Source organism: Rhinolophus sinicus, linkage group LG05, assembly GCF_036562045.2.
Source record: "Rhinolophus sinicus isolate RSC01 linkage group LG05, ASM3656204v1, whole genome shotgun sequence".
Taxonomy (NCBI): Eukaryota; Metazoa; Chordata; class Mammalia; order Chiroptera; family Rhinolophidae; genus Rhinolophus; species Rhinolophus sinicus.
The window spans coordinates 82,640,650-82,667,030 of record NC_133755.1 but is presented as its reverse complement, the minus strand read 5'-3'; the positions used below and the strand labels follow the sequence as shown (position 1 = coordinate 82,667,030).

At 49.7% G+C, this 26,381-nt stretch overlaps 1 protein-coding gene across 2 annotated transcripts; it reads right to left on the bottom strand.

The window, feature by feature from the left end:
• Nucleotides 1–4,885: 4,885 nt before the first annotated feature.
• On the bottom strand, nucleotides 4,886–25,887 carry DEF6 (DEF6 guanine nucleotide exchange factor). 2 transcript variants are annotated; one of them, XM_019738825.2, is made up of 11 exons: nucleotides 25,510–25,884; nucleotides 14,503–14,643; nucleotides 13,686–13,871; nucleotides 11,362–11,598; nucleotides 11,130–11,276; nucleotides 9,109–9,217; nucleotides 8,636–8,934; nucleotides 7,413–7,579; nucleotides 7,102–7,300; nucleotides 5,670–5,760; nucleotides 4,886–5,469 (listed from the first exon to the last, which is right to left on the bottom strand). In XM_019738825.2, the coding sequence occupies exons 1-11, from the start codon at nucleotides 25,603–25,605 to the stop codon at nucleotides 5,246–5,248; spliced, it is 1,896 nt and encodes a 631-aa protein (XP_019594384.1). In that variant the 5' UTR covers nucleotides 25,606–25,884; the 3' UTR covers nucleotides 4,886–5,245. The 2 variants fall into 2 exon arrangements, with proteins under 2 accessions (XP_019594384.1, XP_074188941.1); XM_074332840.1 differs by lacking the exons at nucleotides 13,686–13,871; nucleotides 14,503–14,643 and having other exon boundaries at nucleotides 25,510–25,887.
• Between the last annotated feature and the right edge of the window lie 494 nt (nucleotides 25,888–26,381).

The following is a 26,381-nucleotide window of genomic DNA, read 5'->3' as shown; positions in this document are numbered from 1 at the left end:
CTATATTTTTATTCTGAGCATGGCTTTTCTTCATCATGGAAACATGGCTTGTTTTTTAAGAACAAAAATAAAAATCTTCCTTATATTGAGCAAAAATTTATAATATATCCTGCGGTGTTCCTACCCAGTAGTCTTAGTTCTAGCCTTTGGAGATAAACTAAGTCAAATTGTTTTTCATATAAAAGCCCTTCTGATGTTTGACACCATTCTATAGTTTTTCTTCTTCAAGCTACAGCATCCCTTGTTCTTCATATAAAATGATCACGGTGCCTTTTGCCACCCAGATTGCTGGCCTCAGAATGTGCCGTTTTGTGTATATCCATCCTCTTCAAGGCTTTCCTTAGTTTTCCACCTATTTCCCATATTTGGGGAATCTCCCACCTTAGACTCTTCTTACACTGTAGAAGCTAAAAATGTCAGGCATTTGCTACGAGCATCCTTTGTAGCTAAGACTTAGCCACATAACCAAGGTTCCACCAATCAGATGCACTGGGAGCTGGGAAGATGAAGAACTGGGTAGCGCACATAATCCATTCAGGTAAGTGGCAGAGCAGCAGCTCCACCCGATTTCCAGTTGTAAGAAGCAGCAGTTGTGAGAGCATCATCCAGCATTGATGATATTAGCCATGGAAACAAAGTATCTGTAAGAACTGTTGTGTGCCATGATTTGGGATATTGTTCCTCACTATACAGCCTCCAAGCAGGCTCTTTCATCCTCCCAATTATTTAAGGAGCTTCTCTATACTCTATTAATAAATTCCGTTTTTACTTAAATCTGTCAGTTTCTGTTCTTTGAATCACAAGCCCAGACTAATACAGCTTCCCTGAATCTTCATTTTGACTAGATATGCCCACAGGCACAGCTCAGAGTGGGAAAAGTTGGTCCCTACCAAGTCTCTGCAACATTTTCCAGACCCACCCGAGATTTCAGCTACAAAAACCTGCTCTGATGCCCAATTACAATATAACTGAACAATAATTTAAAATGTGCAGTAAGAAGGCCAGATCGGTTTTGAAATAGAGTCTGACCTCCTCCACAGCCATTTCAGGCGCCACAGCTGGCGCAGGTGGGGGCCTCCTTGGCATTCCTCCTCCTCCTCCTCTCACCTACAGCAGGGGCCAGAGAGGCAACTTTCATCTGGGCAGACACTGCGTTTGAGGAGGAGGCACCTTGCATGTCCTGGCAACAGTTTGCCACAAGCCTCTTGCTCTCTAGCCAGTCATTCCTACTCATCTGTGTTCGTCTGAAAATAAGACCCAGCCGGACCATCAGCTCTAATGCGTCTTTTGGAGCAAAAATTAATATAAGACCCAGTATAATATTATATTATATTATATTATATTATATTATATTATATTATATTATATTATATTATATTATATTATATTATATTATATTATATTATATTATATTATATTATATTATACCTGGTCTTATATTAAAATAAGACCGGGTCTTATATTAATTTTTGCTCCAAAAGACACATTAGAGCTGATGGTCCGGCTAGGTCTTATTTTCAGGGAAACACGATACACAAGCCACAGAGGGATGACCTGAGACCACAATGGCTGTACTTTTCATGGCCCCCAGTTTACGGGTATTTCTGAAGACATCAGAGATTGTATACACTCTGCTTTACCCATGATGTTGAAAAAGACAGGAGTAATTTGCTAACCCTGGAATTAAAAGACTGGGAAATATCTTCTCCTGCGCCCAAAGAATGTCCCCCAAGATGAACTGACAGCTTTTCCTGCCAGTCCCAATGTGGATTGCTTTCAGGCCTCAGGGTGATGTTTCTTTCACTGTCTCAAACTTCAGCTATGCCTCCCTGTGTCCCATCAATAGAACATTCAAAAACCTAGAATGGACTCATTTACAGGTGAGGAAACTGAGGCTTAGAGGTTGGCTTGCCACCTCCAGTCTAAACTCTACCTAGCTTCCAAGAATGTCTATAGTCAGGCCTCATTCTACCTTTCTAGTTACAGGTCCTTCATGGTAGTACCTTCAAAATTGTTTGCCCCTCTACTCCTAAAAGAATTTATAAGAACTATGCAGCTCCTTCACATTTTTAAAGTGATATCTAATATTTTTTTATCATAAGTTTAAAACAATAGTTGCAGAGGATATATGTAACTTCTACTATTTAATAAATATTGACATTTTAATATAAAACTGCCATATTACCTTTTTAAATATATTGAATAATACTCAAATCCCATAGTGATTTGATGTTCACCGTTATCCATTTTAATACATGAACAAGCCCTTCTTTTGCAATTAAAAATTTTACATTGTCTCTTTTTCTCCTTGTACTTGCTATTTCCACTCCACTTACCTCTCAATAATCTAATCTTAATGTCACATGTTTTTATGCTTAAAAGTATTTTATTGATCACCATATCACACAGCTCTGCATCCAAAATATGTATATAAGTTGAAACTAAATTTTTAAAAATTTCATGCAACTATAAAGCTGTGAGAAATTTTCTTCTGGTTTGAGTGGCTGTTACAAATATTAGTAACACCCAGTTGAGCAAAACATCATAAATATTATGATTTTTATAAATATCAAACATAAACACAAAATACATTGGAAATGAAATGCATGGGCTACTTTTTCCCCCCAGGTAGTTCATATGTTCATAGTTGAATATTACTTGTTGTTAGAATGAGACTTCATTCAACATCAATTCTAGTCCTATTTTTTTCATTTTTAAGCTGAGAAAACTTGTTCACATAATAAGTAGGTGGGAATTGAGGGTTTTGATATACCAATGGCATCTAACTCTGAGTTGTTTGCCCAAAAAACCACAGAGATCTATTATAAGAAAAAAATACCATTAATGATTTTTTTTCAGCTGACAATGTGGTTATGTCCTTTGAAAACAAAGACTGGGAAATCTCCTGACTTGAAAACAAAAAGAATTTGTTGTCCAGTTTCTGAGACTTTCACTTTCTCAGCACCCACAGTCCTACACTAGCATTTCACATTGTTGCTTTGTTTAGTGTTCCAGGAAATTTACCCTTTTGGGTAGTCCATTATTGAAAGATAGTGAACCTTGCTACTGAAAGTATGGAAGGTGAAACTGGGAAAGATGAAAGCAATGTTGGTAAAGCGAACACTTGGAAGTTGAGGCTCTGCAAACTGATTTTCTTAAAACTGGGTGCCCTAGAGACACCCCACAGCAAGAGAGGATGATTGATGCTCCCATCCGATATCCAGAATCCAGAGTTCTTGTGCCCATAAATGTGATACGCTTCTTTCTACTTGTATTGTTCCCATGGTCTTCTACTCTCCGTTCTTATTTATTAAAAATTTTAAGGGCCATCTTGAATCCCAGCTCCTAGCTAATGCTTCCTTTACTTTTTTTATTTTTTTCTGCATTCTTACCACACTTAAGAGTTTGAGCACTACTTCCCATTCCTGAAATATGCATCATGTTTTACTGGCAGCTTTGTTCCCTGACACTTTAAATAGATTATAGTGAAGTTCCTTGCAGTGGAGTATGATGTACTTGCAAAAGACATGAATTTCATATCAGATAGCAGTACATGAGTTCTAGGAAGGCAGGGGCTCTCTCTGTTTTGTTCTGTGCCACATAACCAGCACCTAGCACAATACCTGGCATATCATAAGAGCTTAATAATTTGTTGAATAAATGAATGCACTTGAGTTTGAATCTTACTTTATTGCTTTTAAGCTGTGTGACACCCAGCCATTCATTTTAGAATGTATTTATTCACGAATTCATTCAAGAAACATCTGTTGCATGCTTACTAAGATCCAAGCCCTGCCCTCAAGGAACTCAAGCTGGTGAAGGAAGGTGGAAAGAACGCCCATGAGCAGGCCCAGAGGTAAGAAAAAGGAGGGAGCTGCTAGTAGAGCTATAAAGCAAAGGCATGGGATGTCTTCCAGATCTTCGCAGGCCTTGAATGCCTGTGGAATACATGGGAATGTGAACTTGACTGTCCAGGTTACCATGGAGAGACTGGAAAGAGGGAGAGTCAAGGACAGCTCTGCACTTCAGAAAGCCCATTCAGGCAGCCATGGGGAGAAGGGTTAGCAAGCAGACCCAGTTACGCTCTTATCCAGTTGGGAGGTGACGGGAGCCATAGTAAGACAGTGGCCATGAGACACGGACCCAGTGGGGTAGGTTTGAGAGTGACCAAAAAAATCCGATCAGTTGGACTTGGAGAATGATTAGCTATGGGGCAAGATGGAGAAGGAATCAAAGGTAAGCACGCAGGTGGAAGACACAAAGGCCTTAGCCACCGCAGTTCACCGTGGGGATAGAGAAGGAGGGATAGATACGAGAGTGTGAAAAAGAGAGACTCTACTGGATGTGATGATGGGTTTTGCATGAGGGGGATGAGAGGGAGGGAACAAGTCATCCCAGATTCCCAAATCTCTGTCTTAGGTAACAAGGTCAGTGAATCAGATAATATGGGAAGAGAAGCAAGATTGGAAGCCTTTGGACAAGTTACCTGAGCCTCAATTTCTCCACATGTAAAATGAGCATAATAATACCTACCTCTCAGGGCTGCCATGAGAATTAAATAATTTGGGAAATTGCAGGGTATAGAATGGATGCTCAATAAAAACTTTTGGGTGATAACAATAACAGTGCTTGCTTATGTGCCAAGCACTTAATCCTCACAACAACCCAGTAAGTTAGGTACTATTATTACCTCTATTTTACTAACACGGGAACTGAAGCTCAGAGAGGTACAGAAACTTGACCAAAGTCACCCAATTAGTAAGTGGCAGAGTGTACTTTCCCAGCCACTACACTATACACCTTATTCCTTCTAGGCCCGATAACTGGACTTGAGGAAGGAAGAGAAGAAATGGCAGGAGAGACGGACAGCAGACCTGATCAATGATTCACTCCAAGAGCAGTTTTTATTTAGAGATGTACCTCCACAACTTGGTGGCAGTCTGGGGGCAGATGGCCCGTGGCTTGCTTGTTCACTCTTTCCCAGCCCAGGGTATAGGGTCCTTGGGGTTAAGGCACAGGGTCAAGTTCTCAAGAATCAACATCCCAGACAGCCTAGTAGTCTGTGGCCTGGGGCTGGTGCAAAAAATAAACTAGGTTCCATTGTGGACTGTTTCATGGTTGGAGGGCTCGGCCCCTGCAACCAGGACCTCAGCTCCCTCTATTGCAGGGGTCAGTGTCACCCACAGGCCAGCTGTGGCCAGGTCCTGATGGGGATGAAGATGCAGGGAAAAGAGGCTAGCAGAGGCTAATTTTCTGGTTCTGGGTCCAGTTTATCTTCCGGAGGGGTGGAAGCCGAGATGGGAGCCTCATCGCCACCATTGAGGGACTTCTCCTGCTCACTGGTGCTGGGTGAGGGGGTCCTGTTGCCCTGGGATCCCCAACGGGTTAGGCGCTTTAGGGAGGAGTCACGGCGGGCAAGTAGAGGGGGCTGGAAGCCTGTGAAGGAGCTGCTGGTGGTGGGACGCTTGTCTGGCAGAGAAAAGGCAGGCATGAGTTAGGGAAAAGGTGCATGCAAAGGGGAAAGGTCGGGGGGTCTTACCTCGCCCTTGGGAAAGAGGAGACCCTCCTGACTCTCAGTCCTGTGCCGGCTCTTGAGACCCAGATCTATCCCTTTCGCCTTCCCTTCTCCCGCCTCACTCCAGGAAAGTTCCAGGGTCACCCCTTCTCACCTCCAGGCTCAATTGGATGCATGAGCCGGTTCATCTGGACATTCCAGTGTTTCACGTTGGTACTGGCCTGGCGCAACTTCCGCTGGGCAGCCTGTGGAGGGCAGAGCCAGTAGGAGTGGGTCAGAGACACTCTCCAAGACAGGGTGTCTTTACTTTTTCAGGTTCACAGACCCCTTAGCATCTGACAAAGGCTATGATCATTTCAGAAAAACTCATGTATGTTCACAAATAGTTATGTATATGCACAGAGTTGGTGTGCAATTTCAGGGGACCCATAGGCACTCCCCCAAGGGTAAAAAATAATCATAATTGGGCCAGCCTGGTGGCTCAGGTAGTTAGAGCTCTGTGCTCCTAACTCCAAAGGCTGCCGGTTCGATTCCCACCTGGGCCAGTGGGCTCTCAACCACAAGGTTACCGGTTCAACTCCTCGAGTCCTGCAAAGGATGGTGGGCTCTGCCCCCTGCAACTAAGATTGAACACGGCACCTTGAGCTGAGCTGCCGCTGAGCTCCCAGATAGCTCAGTTGGTTGGAGCGCGTCTTCTCAACCACAAGGTTGCCAGTTCGACTCCCTCAAGGGATGGTGGGCTGCGCCCCCTGCAACTAGCAACAACAACTGGACCTGGAGCTGAGCTGCGCCCTTCACAACTAAGACTGAAAGGACAACAACTTGACTTGGAAAAAAGTCCTGGAAGTACACACTGTTCCCCAATAAAGTCCTGTTCCCCGTCCTCCAATAAAATCTTTAAAAACAAACAAAAAAATTATTTAAAAACATCATAATTATAGTTTCCATTTATTAAGCAGCTAAGATGTGCTAAGTATATTTATTGTCTTATTTAACCCTCAGAAGAGAAGTTAATAACAAGTGCAAAGAGGTTAAATGACTTGCCCAGGGACACATGTTGACCTCTAAACCATTGTATCACACACCTCTCCAGGAACTAATGCAAAAACCTCTGCTCCAATGTCACCCAGCTGTTAGCAGTGGGGTGGGGGGACTATAGAGGAACTTCCCCTTTCTTTGCTACATATTTCTGTGTTTGAATTTTTTTACAATGACCATGTAAGCCAACGAAACAAAATAAGCAATATTAAAAAACAACCAAAAAGCCAAAAAACAAACAAACAAACAAAAAACAAACCCAAAACCCGCTTCTATGGAGATTTGGGCTCCAAGGAGTGGATGGAAAATACAGGGATAGCAAAATACAGGCTTGGAAGAGTAGGAGGAAAAATTTTGCCCGGATTAATAATAATGATAAAAATAGCAGCTAATGTTTCTTCGGCCAGTGAAACTCAGATAGGTTAGGCAATTCGCTGGAGGTCACACAGCCAGACAAGACAGAGCCAGGGTTTGAGGAAAGGCCCTGGCACCTGAGTATTCCCATGCTCACTCTGCCGGCCTCCATCCTGTCCCACCCCGGGTCTCACCTCCACGTCCTCATCGGCCCTCTGCCGGTTCTGCCGCACCTCCTCCAGCTGCTGCTGGGCCTGCTGCAGGGAGCGGCTCTGCAGCGCCATCTCCTGCTGCAGCTCCTGCTTCTCCTGCTGCGCCTGCTCGATGTAGCGTTCCTGTTCCTCCTTCAGCTGCAGTAGCTGCTTCAACTTCTCCTCTTCCTCCTCCAGCAGTCTGCCGGATGTGCACTGTGTTGTCTCCAGAGCCAAGGCACCTGGCAGGTGCTCAGCAAGTGGGACGATGAGGGAGTCAGGGAGGAAAACCAGAAGGGGTCCCTCAGTCCTACCTGGTCTGGGCTAGGCGCACGGCCTCCTCGTCCTGCCGAGCTTTCACCTCTAGTTGCAGAGCCTCCTGAAGCCTCTGCTGCATCTCCTCTAGCTCCTGGATGCGCAGCCGCTGCCGAGCAGCCTCCTCTTTCTTCAGTTCCATCTCAGCCTGCATGGAGGCCCGGGCCTGCGCAGGGACGAAGAGCAAGGTGAATGGGGGCACAAGGGAGGGAGGCAGCAGGCATGCTGTCCTTGCCCCAGGGTTCTGCTAGGCTGGCCCAACCAGCTATGTCCAGGTGAGAGTCTGGGGAGTTCCTTCATGTCAGGGTTTCCTGATCTGATCCTTTCTGAGAGCCTGACTAGGACAGATAATTATCAGTGAACAGATGCTACATGGGAGAAAGGGGCTCAGGTCACCCCTTTCCTAGCACCAGTTTTAGTAATTATTATATATGAGTTATAATTAAGGCTAGTGCTAGGAAGGGAATGACCATAATTATAATTGTTATAACAACTAAGTGTTTCCTCATTTGATCTTCATCATACCTCTACAAAGTTCTATTAGCATCAACATGTCACTGATAGGTAATTGAGGCACAGAGAGAGGCTAAGCAACTTGCCCGAGGTGACGGGCTCTTAAGAGGCAGAGCTGGGAACGAATCCAGAATCCAGAGTCTTTGACTCCACTTCTAGATCTCTTAAGTCCTAAATCTAATTGCTTCTACACACCTAGTCCTCCTCCACATTCGTCCTGCCTTCCTCCCATCCTGCATCCCCCAAACTGGTTTCATTGTAAACTCAGAACTTAAGTCTAGTCCAACCTATTCCATCCTTGATCCAAACTCATCCCTAATCACGTGGTCTTTAGCCGGTCCTCAGTACAAGCCCCGCCCACAGCCAAGGTCTCGGAACGCGCTCCAATGTACACCTAGCACTCAGCTCCAGCCCCACCCATCCATTGGCTCAGGCCCCGCCCCACACCAACTCTCCCCTCACGCCCTAACTCAGTCAGGTTCCTGCACCCAGCACCCTTATTTATCCTACAGGCCTCGCCCCTGGCACCGGCCCTGCCTCATACCCATATTTCAAGCCCAAGGGCTCTGTCTCAAACCAACACCCTTCAGCCCACCGGCTCCGCCCTCGGCCCAGGCTCCGCCCCAGGCCCCGCCCCTCGGCCCTCAGCTCAGGTGCCTCTCCTCGCCGCACCCCCAGCCCTCGCCTGCGCTCCCGGGGCCGGCCCCACCTGCTCCGCCTCGCGCAATTGGACCTCCAGCGCTTGCTGCAGCTCTCGGTGCTGGCTTCGGCGCCGCTCCTCCTCCTCCTGCAGCAGGCGCTCGGCCTGCCGCTGCGCCTCCTGCAGCAGCTCCAGCTCCTGCAGCTTCCGCTCCTTCTCCTCCTGTAACTGCTGCAGCCGCAGCAGCTCCTCCTCTTTGGCTGTCCGGCGCCGCTCCCGCTGCTCCCGCTGCTCGCGCCGCTTCTGCTTCAGGTCCTTGTGCAGCGACGTCTTCCCCTCGGCCTGCAGCCGGATCGCCGTCTGGATGGCTGCGGAGGGAGAGGGAGGGGGTCAGTAGGGGGCTAGCCTGGGGCAGGAAAGGGGTCTTAGGAGTCGCTCGAGGCCAGTCTCCAGCGTCCCCTTGGGCAAAGTGTCATCACCCCCTTTTCACAGATGAGGCGACTGAGGCCCAGCCAGAAGCAGGCCACCCAGTGAGCACTCACCAGCGGTCCACTCCTGGCGCTGGCGCGTGTCTGAGGCGCTCATCTCGTAGGTACGGGAGGCCGTCTTCACACAGAACATGCAGCGCTTCCCCTCTCGGTCAGGCAGCACCTTGGAGAGGGCAGGTGGCCCCAGGCAAAGCTGGCTTCACTAAAGTCAGGGCCACACGTGTCCCGCCCGCCCCAGGGGTGCTCCAGCTCTAGCCCCTACCCCTCCTGGCTGACCATCTTCCCTGGACACCCCTCCCATTCTGCCAGGAGCCTGCGTGGCCCGGCATAGAGGTTAGTTATGGGGGTAGTTGTGTCGCCACGGTTCTTGTAGTCTTAGCTCTTTGAAGGTGGGGTGGGGCCATTTTCATCTTGGCATCTGTCCACCGGGCCTAGCATCTAAGTTGCCACTCAGTATTTATGCAGATCATTCTTGAACACCTCCAGTGACAGGGTCCTCACTATCCAGACCATTCATTTTCACTGGCTATGCCTGTTGAGAACGTTCTCCATTCATTCATTTCACAGATATTTTGGAGTGTCCACTGAGTGCCATTCATTGTTCTAGACATTTGGGATACTGAGGTGTGCCTAACAGACCAAATCCCTGCCTTCCCTAAGCTACATTCTACTGGAAAATAGTTAACTACCACGTTGAGTTTCTTGTGTTCTAGGGTCTGTACTACTGTTCTATATGCATCATTTCATTCACTCCTCCCAGGCAACCTTGCCAGGCAGGCAGTATTACCTGTAAACCTCTTTACAAAGAAAGAAACTGAGGCTCTAAGAGGGCCAGGGACTTGCCCAGTTTGCACTGCCTATTAGTGGTGGAGCTGGGATTTCTACCTAGATCTGTGCTCTTTCCACATTTGACAAAAATGGACAGAAACTGGGGTGGCTGTAGTAATTTTTCTAAAGTGTAAAATGACAAGTGTTGGTGAGGATGTGGAGAAATTGGAACCCTCAGACATGCTGGTAAGAACATAAGATGGTGCAGCCACCACGGAAAACAGTTTGGCTGTTCCTTAAAAAGTTGAACAGAGTAACCATATGGTCCAGCAATTCTATTCCTAGATAGGTACCCAGAGAAATGAAAACATATGTCCACCCAGAAATTCGTACATGGATATTCATAACAGCATTATTCACAATAGCAAAAAGATGGAAATAACCCAATGTCCATCAATGAATGAATGGACAAACAAAATGTGGTGTATATCTACACAATGACAATTAGTCAGCCATAAAAAGACATGAGGTCCTGATTCATGCCACAACATGGGTGGGCCTTGAAAACATGATGTTCAGTGAAAAAAGCCAGACCCAAAAGAACAAATATTGTACGATTCCTCTTATAGGAGGCACCTAGAATAGCCAAAAGCACGGAGATAAAAGGGGCAGGGGATGAGTTGTTGCTTAATGGGTGTATAGTTTCTGTTTGGGGTGATGAAAAAGTTTTGGAAATAGATAATGGTGAGTTTACACAACATTGTGACTGTTCTTTATGCTACTGAATTGTACACTTAAAATGGTTAAAACGGCAAATTTCATGTTAGACATATATTTTTACTATAATTTTAAAATTTGCTGTTTTAAGCCTCTAAAATAATAATGGACAGAACCAAGGAAGGAAAAGGGAAGGGAAGAAGGTGAGGAGAGAGGTGTGGAGAAAGAATAGGCAGGTACAGAGTTGCCAAAGGGAATGAAATTTGGGGAACGGAGAAAGATCTTTAAAGAAAATATTGAGAAAGTTTTGCTGTGTAGCATGAGAAATAGGCCATCTCCTCTGATATCTTTAGCAAAATCCACCTTACTTGCCAATGACCTTAGTATCTGATTTGCTGTTTTGTTTTTTTTAAAGTCCCGACATGGATAAAAACGGCCTTGAGGTATATTTGGGTTACACTCATCTAAGCAGAAATTTGTCTCTGTGGCATTTCTCCATTCGCCCTCCCCCTGACCCCTTTGTCCTCACACCACACTGGAGACCTTTTGAGCCCTGAGACGTGCTCCACCCCTTCACCTGTCCCCCTCACCTCCACACAGCATTGCGCATCCAGCGGGATAGTACCCCTCTTCTCCTTGCACTCTTCACTCCCAAAGTAGCAGAGGCAGCTGGGCTGCAGCTGGAACCAGCGTTCTGCCCAGTTCCTCCTCAGGTGCCCTCGCTTCCACAGGTAGCCCTGCCAGCCAGAGCAAAGTCAGAGGCTTCCCTGCCCCTCCCCCACCCCTCCTTGAGGTCCTCCCCAGTTCCCAGCTTGGCCTGACCTGCTTCAGGACATCTTGGATGAGCTCCTGGTAGACCTCGTGGATGGCCATGCTGAGGGTGTCCCGCCCCACGCCACGCAGACAGCGTCCAGAGTTGAAGAGCTCCAGGAACTGCCAAACACTGAGTCCCCCGCTCGTCTGGGCCGCCTGGGCCTCCTGGGCCAGCAGCTCCTCCAGCTCGCCCAAGCCCACCTCCAGGCTCATGCTGCTGAGCACCTTCTTCAGCAGGTACTCCACCTGGAGGGGGAGATGGAAGGCCTGATGACTACAGCAGGCTGTGTTGCGGACACCAACACCAGGGGGCACTCTTACTGGGCTCCCAGAGTCTGCGAAGTGGGGACTAGAGATGGGTTGGGGGCCAGAGCAGAGGACTGACTAAATGCTGGTGGACGCCAGGGTAGAGATTTAGGAGGGGATCCTGGAGCCCCAACCCCAATTCAGGCATCCTCTCCCCTTTCCCAACCTCGAGTCCCACTCCTTCCTGCCTTAAATTAAGGGCAGGGTGAAGGTGGGAGCTGAGGGCCGAGGGCCAGGCAGAGGCAGCAAATCATAGAAAATATCACAGGGGGTGCGAGTGCCCTCTCATCTAATACTCTCACTTTGCAGATGGCAAAACTGAGGCTCAGGGAGGCCCCGGGGCTCAGGCGTTTGGAGTGCCCTGCTCCTAACGCTGAGGTTGCGGGTTCCATTCCCACATGGACCAGTGAGCTGCGCCCTCTACAGCTAAGATTGTGAACAACAGCTCTCCCTGGAGCTGGACTGCCGAATGCTGCTGCGGGCTGCTGCGGGTTGCTGTGGGCTGCCGCCTGCTGCTGTGGGCTGCCGCGGACTGCCATCAGTGGCCAGTGGCCAGCATGAATGACCAGTGGCCAGCGTGAGTGGCCGGCAGCCGGCGAGAGCTGCCGTGAGCTGTTGTGAGCGGCCAACCGACGACTGGAGACCAACTGCCTCAGCTGGGGGGAGCGCAAGGCTCATAACACCAGCATGGGCCAGGGAGCTGTGTCCTACACAACTAGACTGAGAAACAATGGCTGGAACCTGAGTGGGGGTGGTGGTGGGGGGAGGCGGAAGAAGGGGGGAGAAAAAAACAACTGAGGCTCAAAGGGGGAACTTGCTCTAAAGCACACAGCAAGTTGGTGGCAACCAGGACTTGATTCAGCCCTCCTAAGTCCCATTTGAGTCCTTCTTTCCAGCCCCAACCCTGGAGGGTCCTCCCCTATGGGAGGGCAAGGGGATTGGGGGTGGGGGTAAGCAGGGCAGGGACAGGAAACTTGTTAGAAAGGAACAGGAAGTAGTGGTTGGGGTACATCCTGCTGCATTTGGTTCACACTGCATGTTGATCACAGCAGCAAGCGGCCTTCTGAGAGGCCACCTTGCCCAGACTGGCAGGGATCTGACAAGGGTGCCCACCCAGGTGTCTGTGGAGATGGATGTGTCCCTCTCTTGCCCCAGCAGCTTCTTGGGAAACTCTCTCCAGGACTTTCACTCTGGGGGCTACTGGGTCTCAGCTGGGAGTGGGGTCCAACAGTTCAGGGCTCAGATGGCTCCCCTCGCCCTTCCCACAAACAGAAGCAAGGATTCAAATCAGAGTGGTTAGACATGCCAGTACTTCTTGTGAACGCAGAGGACCCCTCCCCCGCGTACCCTATTCTAAAGACCTAAAACTACCCCGGCATCTTCACAGAAAGAGGCTAAAGGGTCAGGAGACGGCTGAAGGGATGGGGAGAGAGGTGGAGAAGAGTGGGGGGTGGTGCAGATTGATTGGGAAAGGGGGGCCCCTGTCCGGGGCTTCACCAATGATTGAGGAGGGAGGGGTGGGATTCCAGGCCTCTCTACCCAGGCTGCCCACTTGGGGGGCCTGAGCGGAGTCTGCCTGGCTCTCCCCTATATTGTAGAAGACAGGAACGGGCAATTTGGAACCAGGCCTGGACTTGGTTGCCCACCTACAGTAACTGGAGTGACGTCCCAGAAAGGTCTCCCTTTCCTTCACATAGCACCCTTCTCAGATTGTCACAGTGCCTAAAATTCTGCCATTTGATCTTAATGGTTTTGTTTTTAAATGCTCAGTAATGTACCAGGCATTTACACCTCTGTGCAAACAGAAATTGCAGACAATTTTCCTACTGTGAGGGCCAGCAGAGCCCTGAAGGAAGTGTAGTTTTGGTTTTCCTGGGAGAAGGCACAATTGCTCTGATATGGGCTATTTAGGTATCTGGAAACAGCTGGGTGTGGACAGGGAAGACAAAGAAGAAAGGGCATGTGGGAAAGTACAAGGGCAATTTGGTCCCAAGTGAGTCAGTCCCTGGGGCTGCCATCACCCTCACCTCATCGGGAACCATGATCAGAGGGTACTTGTCCTCAGACAGGAAGTTGAAGAGGCACCAGAGGCGGAAGGCATCCTGATTGGAGAGCATGTTGTTTCCGTTGCTATCCACCCGGTAGTTCTTCTTGGCCGTCAGGGTCCAGCACAGCTCATCAAAGTGCTCCTTAACAAAAGCCCCCTCCTCCACCTGCCACCAGGCCAGCACATCAGCCAAGAAGGCTGCCCCATCTCTGTTCTACCCCCAAACTAGGCACTAGCTGGTTTCTTGGGGTCTATTCCCCTGTTCCCCATCCTGCCAAGTCTGGGCTCTAACTTGAGGCATCCCTGAGCTGATTACTAGGTAACTAGCTAGCTGCAACCTGCCCCCCGCCCCCTGCCCCGCACACACAGCCACACCCGCCCAAGTCCCCTGCCAACAGAGAAACTCTAGTCCCTCAGCCCAGTCAAGAAAGAAGGGGGGAGTGGGACAGGGAAGAAGAACCTGAGAAGACAGTGACAGCTGGAAGGAGCAGTGGGGACAACACGTGGGGGAAGCTGGAGAGCCTCTGTAAAGGTGACAGCTGGAAGCTGGAGGTGAGCTAGGCAGGGATAGAAGCGTGGAGGCTAAGACACAGATGAGGGAGGTGGAAGGAGAGTTAAGTGGGGCACGAGGGGCAAGCATCTGGGCTGTGAAGGATGGAGATGGAAGAGCAGGGATGTACAGTGAGGACAAATGTGGGCATTTCTAGGGAGGAGGAGTTGGAGAGGCCATGTATTGGGGTGCTGGCAGGGCTGGGAAGTGGGGAGAGATTAGAGGTGCCTTCCCCATGCTGCCCCACCTTGTCCAGGATGTACTTGTTGAGGTAGGGCATGTATCCCTGGCTGGACACAGGGCCATCATCATCATCTCGGAAGTGTTCCTCCAGAGCCACGGGGTCATGGGGGATGTGCAGGACCGTGTACAGGTTATGGGACAGCACCTGAGACAGAGTGGCAGTTAGCCTTCCCGCACGCCAACCGCAACTGGGCCCAAAGACTGCCCCACGTCCCTGTCTGTCTCCAGCCCCATGCTGGCTAAGTCCTCTGCACACGTTATTCCATTCAGTTAGAACGAAAACATGTATACACACAGTGGAATATTATTCAGCCATAAAAAAGAATGATATGCCATTTGCAGCAACATGGATAGATCTTGAGGGCATTACGCTAAGTGAAATAAGTCAAAGATAAATAATCTCGCTTGTATGTGGAATCTAAAAAACCAAAACCAGGGCGTCCGGATGGCTCAGTTGGTTAGAGCGCGAGCTCTCAACAAGGTTGCTAGTTCCATTCCCGCATGGGATGGTGGGCTGCGCCCCCTGAAACTAAAGATGGAAAACAGCGACTGGACTTGGAGTTGAGCTGTGCCCTCCACAACTAGATTGAAGGACAACGACTTGGAGCTGATGGGCCCTGGAGAAACACACTGTTCCCCAGTAAAAAAAAAAAGTTAGGGCTGGCCCGGTGGCTCAGGCGGTTAGAGCTCCATGCTCCTAACTCCGAAGGCTGCCGGTTCGATTCCCACATGGCCCAGTGGGCTCTCAACCACAAGGTTGCTGGTTCAACTCCTCGAGTCCCACAAGGGATGGTGGGCTCCGCCCCCTGCAACTAAGATTGAACACGGCACCTTGAGCTGAGCTGCCGCTGAGCTCCCGGATGGCTCAGTTGGTTGGAGCGCGTCCTCTCAACCACAAGGTTGCCGGTTCGACTCCTGCAAGGGATGGTGGGCTGCGCCCCCTGCAACTAGCAATGGCAACTGGACCTGGAGCTGAGCTGCGCCCTCCACAACTAAGATTGAAAGGACAACAACTTGACTTGGAAAAAAAAAAAAGGCCTGGAAGTACACACTGTTCCCCAATAAAGTCCTGTTCCCCTTCCCCAATAAAATCTTTAAAAAAAAAAAAAGTTAAAAGACTAAACCAAACCGAAAAAACCCTCATAGATTCAGAGAACAGATTGGTGGTTGCCAGAGGCAGGGGTGGGGGAGGGGGAAATGGATGAAGGGAGTCAAAAGGTACACACTCCAGTTATAAAATAAGTCATGGGGATGTAATGTACAACATGGTGACTGTAGTTAATAATACTGTATTGAATATTTGAAAGTTGCTAAGAGAATAGATCTTAAAAGTTCTCATCATAAGAAACAAATTTTTTTTGTACCTGTGTATGGTGACAGATTTTAACTAGACTTACTGTGATCATTTTGCAATACAGTTAGTTGACTCTTGAACAATGAGGGGGTTTGGGACGCTGACCCCCATGCAGTCGAAAACCCATGTATAATGTTTGACTCCCCCAAAACTTAGTAGTTCTTCAGTATCTGTGGGGGATTGGTTCCGGGACCCCCTCAGATACCCAAATCTGCAGATGTTCAAGTCCCTTATATGAAGTGGCGTAGAAAAATGCATTCAGTCAGCCCTCTACATCTGTGGATCCCCAGCCATGGTTTGAAAATACTGTTTGGATCTGAGGTTGGTTGAATCTGTGGATGTAAAACCTGCAGATAGGGAGGGCTGACTGTATATTTATTGAAAAAAATTGGTGGGTAAGTGGAGCCGCACCGTTCAAGCCCATGTTGTTCAGGGGTCTACTGTATATATAAATAGTGAATCATGAGGTTGTACACCTGAAACTAATGTGTTATATGTCAATTATACCTCAATAAAAAAGCCCCCAAAACTGAAACTTACATACTCGCTATGCACCAAGAACTGAGCTAAGCACTTTATATATAATTCATTGAACCCCCATAACAACTGATAATATCCCCATTTTAGAGATGAAAAAAATCCCCAAGGCCCTAAGACATTAAGTAACTCTCCAAGGTCAGAGAACTGGCAGAACTGGGATTCAAACGCAGGCAGCCATGCTCTCAGACACTTCATTAGGTGTCCTCTTTCTGCAGACAAGGACATTGAGGCTTAAGGGATCAGGAACTTGCCCAAGGACCCAGAGTGAGCAAGAGCCTGGGATTCAAACACAACTCCACAGGTCCCAAAGCCCAAGTACTTGCTACGATGCTGGGCTGTCTACAGGGAGACGGCCTGTCGTCCCAGGGCGGAAGTCCCACATTTACCATTGTTTCCACCAAAGACTCAGTGTTCAGGCTGCAGAGTGCCCACCACCCAGGGGTATCTGCTCTGGGAAGGCTGCGTGCAGTTCCAGTCACTGCCCTTTAAAGGTGGGAGGGAGCTGGAGAGGGCTCCAAGGAAAGGTCATGAAAAATGGTCCATGGGATGTGGAAGGCAAGGCTTAGAAGGAAAGGCGGCCATGACGGTGTGGAGGGGGAACACGAGTTAGTTAACAAACTCATAATATTAGAACAAAGAGGTCAAAGTCTGAACAAGGAAATCAGGAAAAAAATAAAATTGCCTTGGGGTGATTGTTACAGCACACATCACAGAAAGCATGAATGATTAGTCGCTATTGCACAACTACTGTGTGCCAGCCACTGTCTGAGGTGCATTCTATACCCCGTGTTTAATCTCCACAACCGTGATACACAGACATTAGTATCCCTGTTTCTCAGAGGACGATACTGAGACTCAGAGAGGTGAAGACTAAATGGCATAGCTGAGGTTGGGACTAGGTGTGCCAGCGCTGAAAGCTGCCTCCCTATTAGAATACTGACCCTGAGCCTCTTTCCCAACTAGACTCTGAACTCCGGACACAAGGTCTCAGTCCATCTTCATGTCCCAGAGCCCATGTCCTCTTCAGCTCACCAAAGGCAGCCAGCAAATGCTGCACATGAGGGCTGATTCCATCACCAGCAGTTAACCTTGGAACCAGTTCGTCCGAGGCAGGAGCTGGCACCATCTCAGAGATGGCATGTGCGTCAGATCTTTATTTCTTCATTCTCTTTTGTGAGAGGAGGGGGAGAAAGGACTGAGACTTCTCCCCAGTGTTCTCCTGAGCCTCGGGTTCAACTGGGCAAAGGGAGATGTTGGGGGTTCATCAAGAGCATCAGGGTTTTTATTTTCCCTAACTTGCCTCTGGGCAGCCAACCCTGATCCCCACCCCAACCCTCTTTTGCACACTCTTCAAATCATCTCATATGCCATCTTTGCCTTTGCCTTCTCTTGTTATAGAGGACATCTGAAGTTCCTTCCTGATGAACTCTGCCCCCCTCCCTTATTTTGGTGATGGAGACTTGATTTTCCTTTAGGAAGTACCTCTCCTCCATTCTCAATATCTGTGGTATTGACCATTTTCAGCCCTGCCCCACCTGTATGCAAGGGTGGGCACATCAGAAACACAGTGATTGGTTCAAGGGTGGGCATATGACCAAATCTGGGCCAATGAGAATCAGCCCTAGGAATTTTACCTCCTCTAGTGAAAAAGAGGTATATATACTCTTTCCATGGGATTATTAAGTTGTTAGAAGATAGATGCATCTGACATCTTTGTCCCTATGTGGGAAGTGCCTGCTTAAGAATAAAGCCATCGGGGCCGGCCCGGTGGCTCAGGCGGTTAGAGCACCATGCTCCAAACTCCGAAGGCTGCCGGTTCGATTCCCACATGAGCCAGTGGGCTCTCAACCACAAGGTTGCCGGTTCAACTACTAGAATCCTGCAAGGGATGGTGGGCTCCGCCCCCGGCAACTAAGGTTGAACACAGCACCTTGAGCTGAGCTGCCTCCCACATGTCTCAGTTGGCTGGAGCATGAGCTCTCAACCACAAGGTTGCCAGTTCAATTCCTCGAGTCCCACAAGGGATGGTGGGCAGCGCCCCCTGCAACTAAGATTGAACACGGCACCTTGAGCTGAGCTGCCACTGAGCTCCGGGATGGCGTCCTCTCAAACACAAGGTTGCCAGTTCAACTCCCATAAGGGATCGTGGGCTGTGCCCCCTGCAACTAGCAATGGCAACTGGACCTGGAGCTGAGCTGCGCCCTCCACAACTAAGACTGAAAGGACAACAACTTGAAGCTGAACGGCACCCTCCACAACTAAGATTGAAAGGACAACAACTTGACTTGGAAAAAAGTTCTGGAAGTACACACTGTTCCCCAATAAAGTCCTGTTCCCCTTCCCCAATAAAATCTTTAAAAAAAAAGAATAAAGCCATCAATGGAAAAAGCAGAGTCAAGGGATGAAGATCCAGAAAACATGGATCCAGCCATGCCCGTAAGCCAATGCTATGCTTGGAGTTTTGGTTATGGGAGCCAATAAAAAACATCTCCCTTAAGTTATTTTGAGTTTGGTTTCTATCACTTACTCCAGAAGAGAATTGACTAATACATCTGTGATCATAGGGTCCCAATCCCCTGGCTCAGTGCTTAGCACTTATAATCCAGGGCGACTAACACTAGAGAAACAGCCACTTCTGCAGTGACAGGTGTTGTTCCAAGAGTTTTACATATTTGCACCTGTTGCCTTCTGGCCTCTTTTCAAACTACCCAAGTCCTTATCTTCCTTCAAGCCTCTTAAAGTACCTCTTTGAGGAAGCTTCCTGCATAGTCCAGCCAAAAGCCTACACTTCAGGGGGGGTGGATGGGGGCACCTGGAAGAGCAGGGACCTTTACTTTTCAGTTGTGAAGCCTTGGATAAACTTCATCTTCTGAATCTGTTTTGTTGTCAGTAAAACAGAGGATAACAGAGGGGGTGTGAGGATGGAGTGAGATGACACATGTGGTGCCAGACTTAGGTCTGCACAGAGCAAAGGTTAGTTCCCTTCCTGTATAGAAAATGTGATTTTTTTTACCTAACAAATTAACATAGATGCAAAAGACTGGTAATATGAAGCTCTGAGGAGGCTGTGGAGCAACGGGGACTCAAATGCCTTACTGGTGAGGTGTGAATTGATAGTCTCTCTCTGGATGGCAAGAATCTATCAAACTTAAAACTGGGCATGAGCCCAGCATTTCTAGACACCTACAGATGCTCACGGGAACAGAGCAAATGTCCAAGAATGTTCACTGAAGCATTGTTTGTAATATGAAGAGTTGGAGACAGCCTGAGGCTCCCAGACTTTAGTCTCCTTTGTAAAGACAAGAAGGGGGCCTGCTCCACAGGGATTTTTAGAATGAAGAGCTTAGCACAGACCCTGCTGCCCAGCGCATTGCTTACCAAAAGTTGTGAGCTATTTTATGATTATATTTTTATAAACAGATATGGAAAGATATGCATAATATTACTGGCAGGTGAAAAAAGCAAGCTGTAGCGTGAAATGTATGTAAACACAGGTGTGCAAAGATTAAGGTGGAACTATGTCAAACCGCTATTTCAGCACATCAAAACAACCAAACGTCAGCAATTTCACATTGTTCACCTTAATACGTTTATTTGTATGTAGAAAAGATCTAGGAGACTCAGCAAACTGTCAGCTATCACTTCACCTCCCCTCCCTAGGGAGGGGAGGGACTGTCATCTTTAACATTACACTTGTCTTTGAAGTTTATTAACCAGTAACATATTTGACTTTTATAACAAATTTCATCTTTTTAAAAATTATATTCTTCTGCACTCTGATTATTTTTTAAAAAAACCAGGAGCATATATTGTTTTTATGATAAAAAATGTGAAACTATAGATTAAAAACAAAGGGTGTCATTAACCTCTGTTATTAATGTACGCTGTTATTAAGTTGCTGTCAGAATTCTTTGGCTGTTCCGTCTGTGTGAGCACTGCTGCATGCGCTACATTCCTTGAGCGCCACAAGGACTCTCACTCCAGGCTCGGGACAATGTCCCCCACAGGCTGAAAGCTTTTGACTGACTCGTCAAGTCTAACTTCTGTGCTCCAGTGGTTTCTCGCTGTTCTCTGAGTAAAATCCGAGGCCTCAGGCCATGTGAGCGGCCTGCGGCACCTTCTCTGACCTCGTCCCTCTCCCTCGCTTCTCTCCAGCCACTCGGGCTCCCTTGACATTCCTCAGACAGGCCAGGCACACTCTTGCCTCAGGGCCTTTGCACTTGCTATGCCTTCGGCCTGGAACATTCTTCTCCCAGGTTATGGCATGGTTCACACCCTCCCATCCTTCCAGTCTTTACTTAGAGGCCCTTTTCAGGGAGGGCTTCTCTGCTCACCTCGTGTACCTCTATAACCCCATCCTCTCTAACTCCCATTTCTGCTTTATTTTCCTCCATGTCATGTATCATCTTCCATCACATGATATATTTTTACTTATTTCATTGATCATTTGTGTTCTCTGACTGCAATGTCAGCCCCACAGGGGTGAGGATTTTTGTCTCTTATTCCCTGCTGTACCCCTGGGCCTGGAGAAGAGACACTTAATAAATCTGTTGAATGAACTTAAATGCTTCATGGACAGAAGCAGGAAAAATACAAAAGTCAGACAGACATGGATTGAACCTCTCTGAGCCAATGAACCTCACAGGGCCTGTTTTCATCTCTCTAAAAAAGGGGGTTCAACCAAACAATGTACAAACCGCTTCCTACCCTGGGATAGAACCTGCCACACAGCAGTCATTTGAGCTATTTCTCTCCTTGGTTCATTTGCCTACACTGTCCTCTAAGACCTACCTTCCTCACCTGTACCTTTTGCCACGGAATCTGGGGCGCCCAGGGTAGAGGCTCCGACCCCGGTGAGCCGTCAGGTGTCAGGACAAGGAGGAATTAAAGGTTCTAGACACTCAGGGCTCAGGGTTTCTCCCCAGAAAGCTTAGCAGACCTCAGCCAGCCAGGCTTCCGGTGCTTGGGTTTGGGTGGGGGCCGGGTGGGGAGTGGGTGTGACCAGAGGAGGGTCCCACTGGAAAGGAAATGGTAGGGGTGGAGGCCCCTGTGCAGGAGCTCACCTGCTGATTCTAATCAATCCTCAGCCCCGAGGCAAGGACTCTCATTATCCTCGGTTAACAGATGGAGAAATCAAGGCTCGGAGAGGCTAAGCGTCTAGCCACACAAGACTCTCAAGCTCTACACTACGTTGGCTCTGGCTGAGCATCAGAATCACCTGGGGAGCTGGTGAAACTGAAATGTGCTGGGGCCCGCCCAGCTCCACTGACTCAGAGTTTCCAGGGGTGGGGTCCAGGTGTCTAGTTTTCACAAGCTGCCCTTGGGCCTCCCTCAGAGAGAGCTCCCACAGGCTCCCCAAGCACCCGGGGAGCCCCTGACCTCTGGGCTAGCAGCCTTTGACCTTTAAGAGGCTCCACTTATTCACTGTTTCCTCTGGAGGCATGTGGGGGAGTGGTTCTCATCTGCGGGCCTGGATTTCCCTAAAAGCTCAAGTGCAGGGATAGGGGCTGGTGCCAGGCCCACCGTTCTGTAGTTTTTAGCCTTAAGGAGAAGATGCAGATACAAGGGTCTGAGAATCCATAGAAGCACCAGGCAGTGACTGCAGAGAGAATGAATAACGTCGTTCTCTCTCTGCTACGTGGCCTGTGTAGTCTTTAACTGTATCTAAGGGCCAAGTGAGTCTTTAAAAATATACAGATCCTTTTAAGAGTTACTGAATGTAGTTTTCTCAACCAGCAGGTAACTACAGCTTAACTACTATCACGAGGGAGGAGCACCATGTTTAAAAGGTGGGGATCTCTGCTGAGAGCAAGAAGGGGCAGGAGGGGATGGGTATGGCCATCAAAGGAGACAGGCTCAGAAAAGGGAAAGGGGGTCCTGTACCGAGGCTCAATTTCACCTACTTGATGTACTTCATTCACATTTATGTTTGTAGGTTAGCTGGACAGCTTAGTGACCCCAAGTTCCACCCTCAGGCTTTACAGAGGAGAAACTGGAAGTGCAGAGATGGGTGGTGACTTGCCAAGGTCACCCAGCTGGGGAGCAGGAGGCCTAAACCTCTGTGGCTTTGACTCCAGCGCTCTGCACATCCTGCCCCCCCCCCCCCGCCCCCCAGGAGACCAGCCGCAGGTAGGGACCCGGACAAAGCTGGTGACTCCAGCCAGCAGGCTCTTGGGCTGTAGTTGTTCTTAGCTTCCCCTCCACCAGCAAGGTCCTCGTTGTCCCTCTCCAGAGGAGGCAGGGCCTGAAGCTCTCAGAGCTTCTCAGGGGGCAAGCCACCCTCCCTGGGCCCTAGGACTGCCGAGTGCCTACTGGAGGCTCAGGAGCCGGGGACCTGACAGAGCCAGAAGGGACGCTCCCAGTTTGCCCTCCCTGCCTTCCCCTGCTCCTGCCAGTCAGGGGGAAGTAGGAGGCCTACTGCCTCCTGAAATCCTCATGCAGCCAGACCCACTGCTCTGCCCACATCCCGTCATGGCCCCTCACCCCAGGCCTCACCGTAGGGGAGAGAGGAGACCAAATTCTCAGCTGAGCCCCCTCGAGACCTGAAACCCAAGCTGTTCCCCGAGGGAAGAGGGTGTGGCCATTAGGAAACCCAGCATTCCCGAAGCTGCCTTTCCTGCAGCTCTGTCAGGACAAATCACTCAAGTTCTTCAGAGAAGGAGATTCTGGGGACGCTGCAAAAACTGTCCTCAACTCCTAAGAAATTTTGTGTTCAACCTAAATACATCCTGGGCAGAAATTTCATTGCTACTGGTCTATTTTTGGTGTTCTCAACCCAACTGGACAAAGGCCATTGTACTTTCTACAAGAGTCCAAAGGAGAACTCATCTGATCTCTCCCCCAAGTCTTCTTTTCTCCAGAGAAAACAATCCTGACTCCTTGGGCTGCTACTCAGAGGGCTGGCTGTTCTTCCTCCTCCCTGTGGCCTCATCGTGGCTTCGCCCAGGACAGCCAGTGGCAGCCCTTCTACGGACACATCCGGGGATACGTGGTGACTGTCACAGACATAGCTTGCCACGGCTGGCACAGGTCTCCGGCCTGGTCCCAGCCAAAGACAGGCTCACCCCATCTTTTCCCTTCTCCCCAAGTCCTTTCGGGGGAGAAGGTGGGCCCTGCTGGTATATCGCTTTCATCTGTCTCTTCCTCTGCCTTCTGACCACTTCTCTATTGCTCCTTTGCCTTTCCGGCACCCCCACCCCCCACATTATCATTACTTCCTCCCATTCCAGCGTCTACCACTTATGGGCTTGGGCTTGAATTGCCTTCAGTACACTTCCCTCCGATGACATGGGTCCCACCATTTCTGCCCCACCCAGGACCCATCTGACATTCTCAGTGCTAGCTCAGATTCCCAGTGAACCAGTGTTCTGTCGAGAGTGGGGAGGAATCTATCAATGATCCGTGTGACCAAAGACACTGCTGGCAGTGGGCTCAATCTGAGCTGTGATGTGCTACAGACAGCAAACAGTTCAACTATGCGAGCTCTCCACGGAATTTTCCCTGCAAATACTCATCCTGTGGGGGTGGGAAGCAGGCATCTGCCCAGTCAGAGGCTCAGGCTAGAAAGCTTTACTGGCTGATGGCGCCAGGAAAAGGGGAACCCCCTGAAGGATGTATCCTCCATATGTGAGGGGCATACCTAGCCTGGCGAGGTCACAGGGGCCACAGGTAATGAAGAGGTAGAAACTAGTTCCTTGAAGACAACAAACTGTGGGGGTTCGGATTGTTCCTGTAAGATAGGAAAGGAGCAGCGTGGGAGGGGGATGTAGAGCACGGAGCTTCTGCAGCGACGGATTTTGGATGACTGAAGACCCCACTAGATGACATGATCTGCAGTAAGAGGATTTAGGTAGAATATAAGGAAGATTCTGCCTGGTGGGACATTCTTCCAGATGATCAAAGGTGGTAGTGGATTCTCCCCTTCCTGGGGAAGTCAAGAACCATAGCTCACAAGTCTGGCTAAGGGATCGATTATGGGATAGGACCAGTTTGGGACATTCAATTTCATTGCCTCCAAGTTCAGCAAAGTATGGGGTTGGAGTGGGGGTGGAGGATTACACCTATCCTGTTCCATTCATGTCTCTCAGGTTTCCAAGCACCTCCTACTCTGGTCATTAAGAATGGAGGTGTCCTTGAGACTGAACCCCTCCTTTGGGGATGCACAGGGGAGACACCAGGAATCTAGGGCCTTAGCTTCATGCTAGGTACATAGCTGGTGTTCCATAAATATTTGTGGAGTAAACGAATGAACCCCTACGGCAGGTCCCAGAGAGCTGAGACCTACCCTGTCTCCCAGTGTTCCCTGGTTCCAATGGCCAAGGGCCTTGATTCTTCCCCACTAATCGGGATGGAGAAGGCAGCACTAACCCAGGGCCGGAGAAAGGAAGGAGAGAAAATTTCTGGCCTGCCAGGAATTGTCTATGGCCAAGCAATGAACTTGAGGGCAATCATTGATGCGGCTCTCCCTGGGCTGATTCTACTCCCTCCCTCTCTGAGGTCTCAAGGCCAGAGGCAACAATTTCCCGACCTAATGTGGGGGGAAGGGCAGGGGAAGCTTGGCAACAGTCTAATGGGGTCTCCGTCCTTGCGCCTTCCCCGCTCTGTCCCACCTGAGAGGCGGTGTTCAGAGGAGCTGCTCTGCAGGGTGACCAAGCCAGCCTGGTTTGGGCCGGGAGAGGCTCGTTAAGCCTCTGTCAGCTCTGGGAGGAAGTGACTGACAAGTACTAGGTAACTGTCTGTCTTCAAAGTCAGGAGGAAGCGGCAGGAGGGAGCAGGGTGCCTGCCCAAGCTTGACTCTGGGGAGCTGTGTGCTCATCACATGGAGACGGATGGTGCTGGCCCATCGCCCTCAGAACCACATGATGCCACCGCCACCCTGCCGACAGCTGAGGGGCAGAGCTCAGGGCAACGGCTCTGCGTGTGCCTCCCTGGTCTCTGGACAGTGGGCAGCAGCCTCCACCGGCCCACGTTGCCCCGTTACCCAGTACGGCCCCCACCCTAGGCCTGGGCCTCTGGATGGCTGGGTGCCCCAGGAACAGCAGTGTTCACACCTGGCTCCCAGGCAGCAGGGACTGATGAGGTGTCTGCCAGCCCCCCTGGGTCCCGGGTGCCCCTCACCTTGAGCTGGGACTTGGAGACCTTGCCGCTCTTCTCCACGTCCAGTGCGGTGAAAGCGTACCAGATGGATTTAAGCAGCTCCTTGCGCAGGGCCATGGCTGAGGCGCCCGCCCGGCCCAGGGGCGGCTCTGACACAGAGATCCGGTTTCAGGAAATGCAAACCAAACGGCTGCACAGACCGCAGAGGAGCCAGGACGCGGAGCAAGAGCTCCACCTGCCTGCTTGCTGGCAGAAACCGGCCCGTTGCGCTTGCAGTGCTCAGCGGCCCCACTGCCAGCGAGGCAGGTGGGACCGAGCCCCAGAGAGCTAGAGCCCCAGCTGTGTTCAGCCTGGCCTCCTGGGCTGCCAGAGGCAGCATGCTGTGCGAAAAGGCCAGCCAGTCCATCCTGACTTTGGAGTCAGATGGGTGTGTGGGTGGGGGTGTCCTCTCTCAATTCCACACTCACCAGGCGGGAGCCTTAGATAAGTTACTTCTCCTCCTTGACCAGTTTTCTCATCGGTAAAGCAGGAAAAGTACCCACCTCACAGAGCTGTAAAGACTGAGAATGGACGTGAAGCGCAGAGTAGGCACTGGACAAAGCATTTCTTTCAGCGCCATCTAACATGGTTGTGGTGGGTGGGGGGGCTCCTCCCAAGCAGCAGGAAACAAAGGCAACACCAGAGCTGCAGGAGGAACTGGGCCAGGGCACCTCTCCAGGTCAGGCGGACTTGGCATGTGATCTGCCGCCTCCCATCCTCTGGGCTTTGGTTCTACAATGCTCATCCCAAGCATTGTTCACTCTGGGTCCCAATGGCCCTGAAGACTGTTTCCGAAGCACGCAGGGGTGAGCCTCATGGTGCGGCAGCAGGAGGGTTGGGATTCAGGGCCCCCC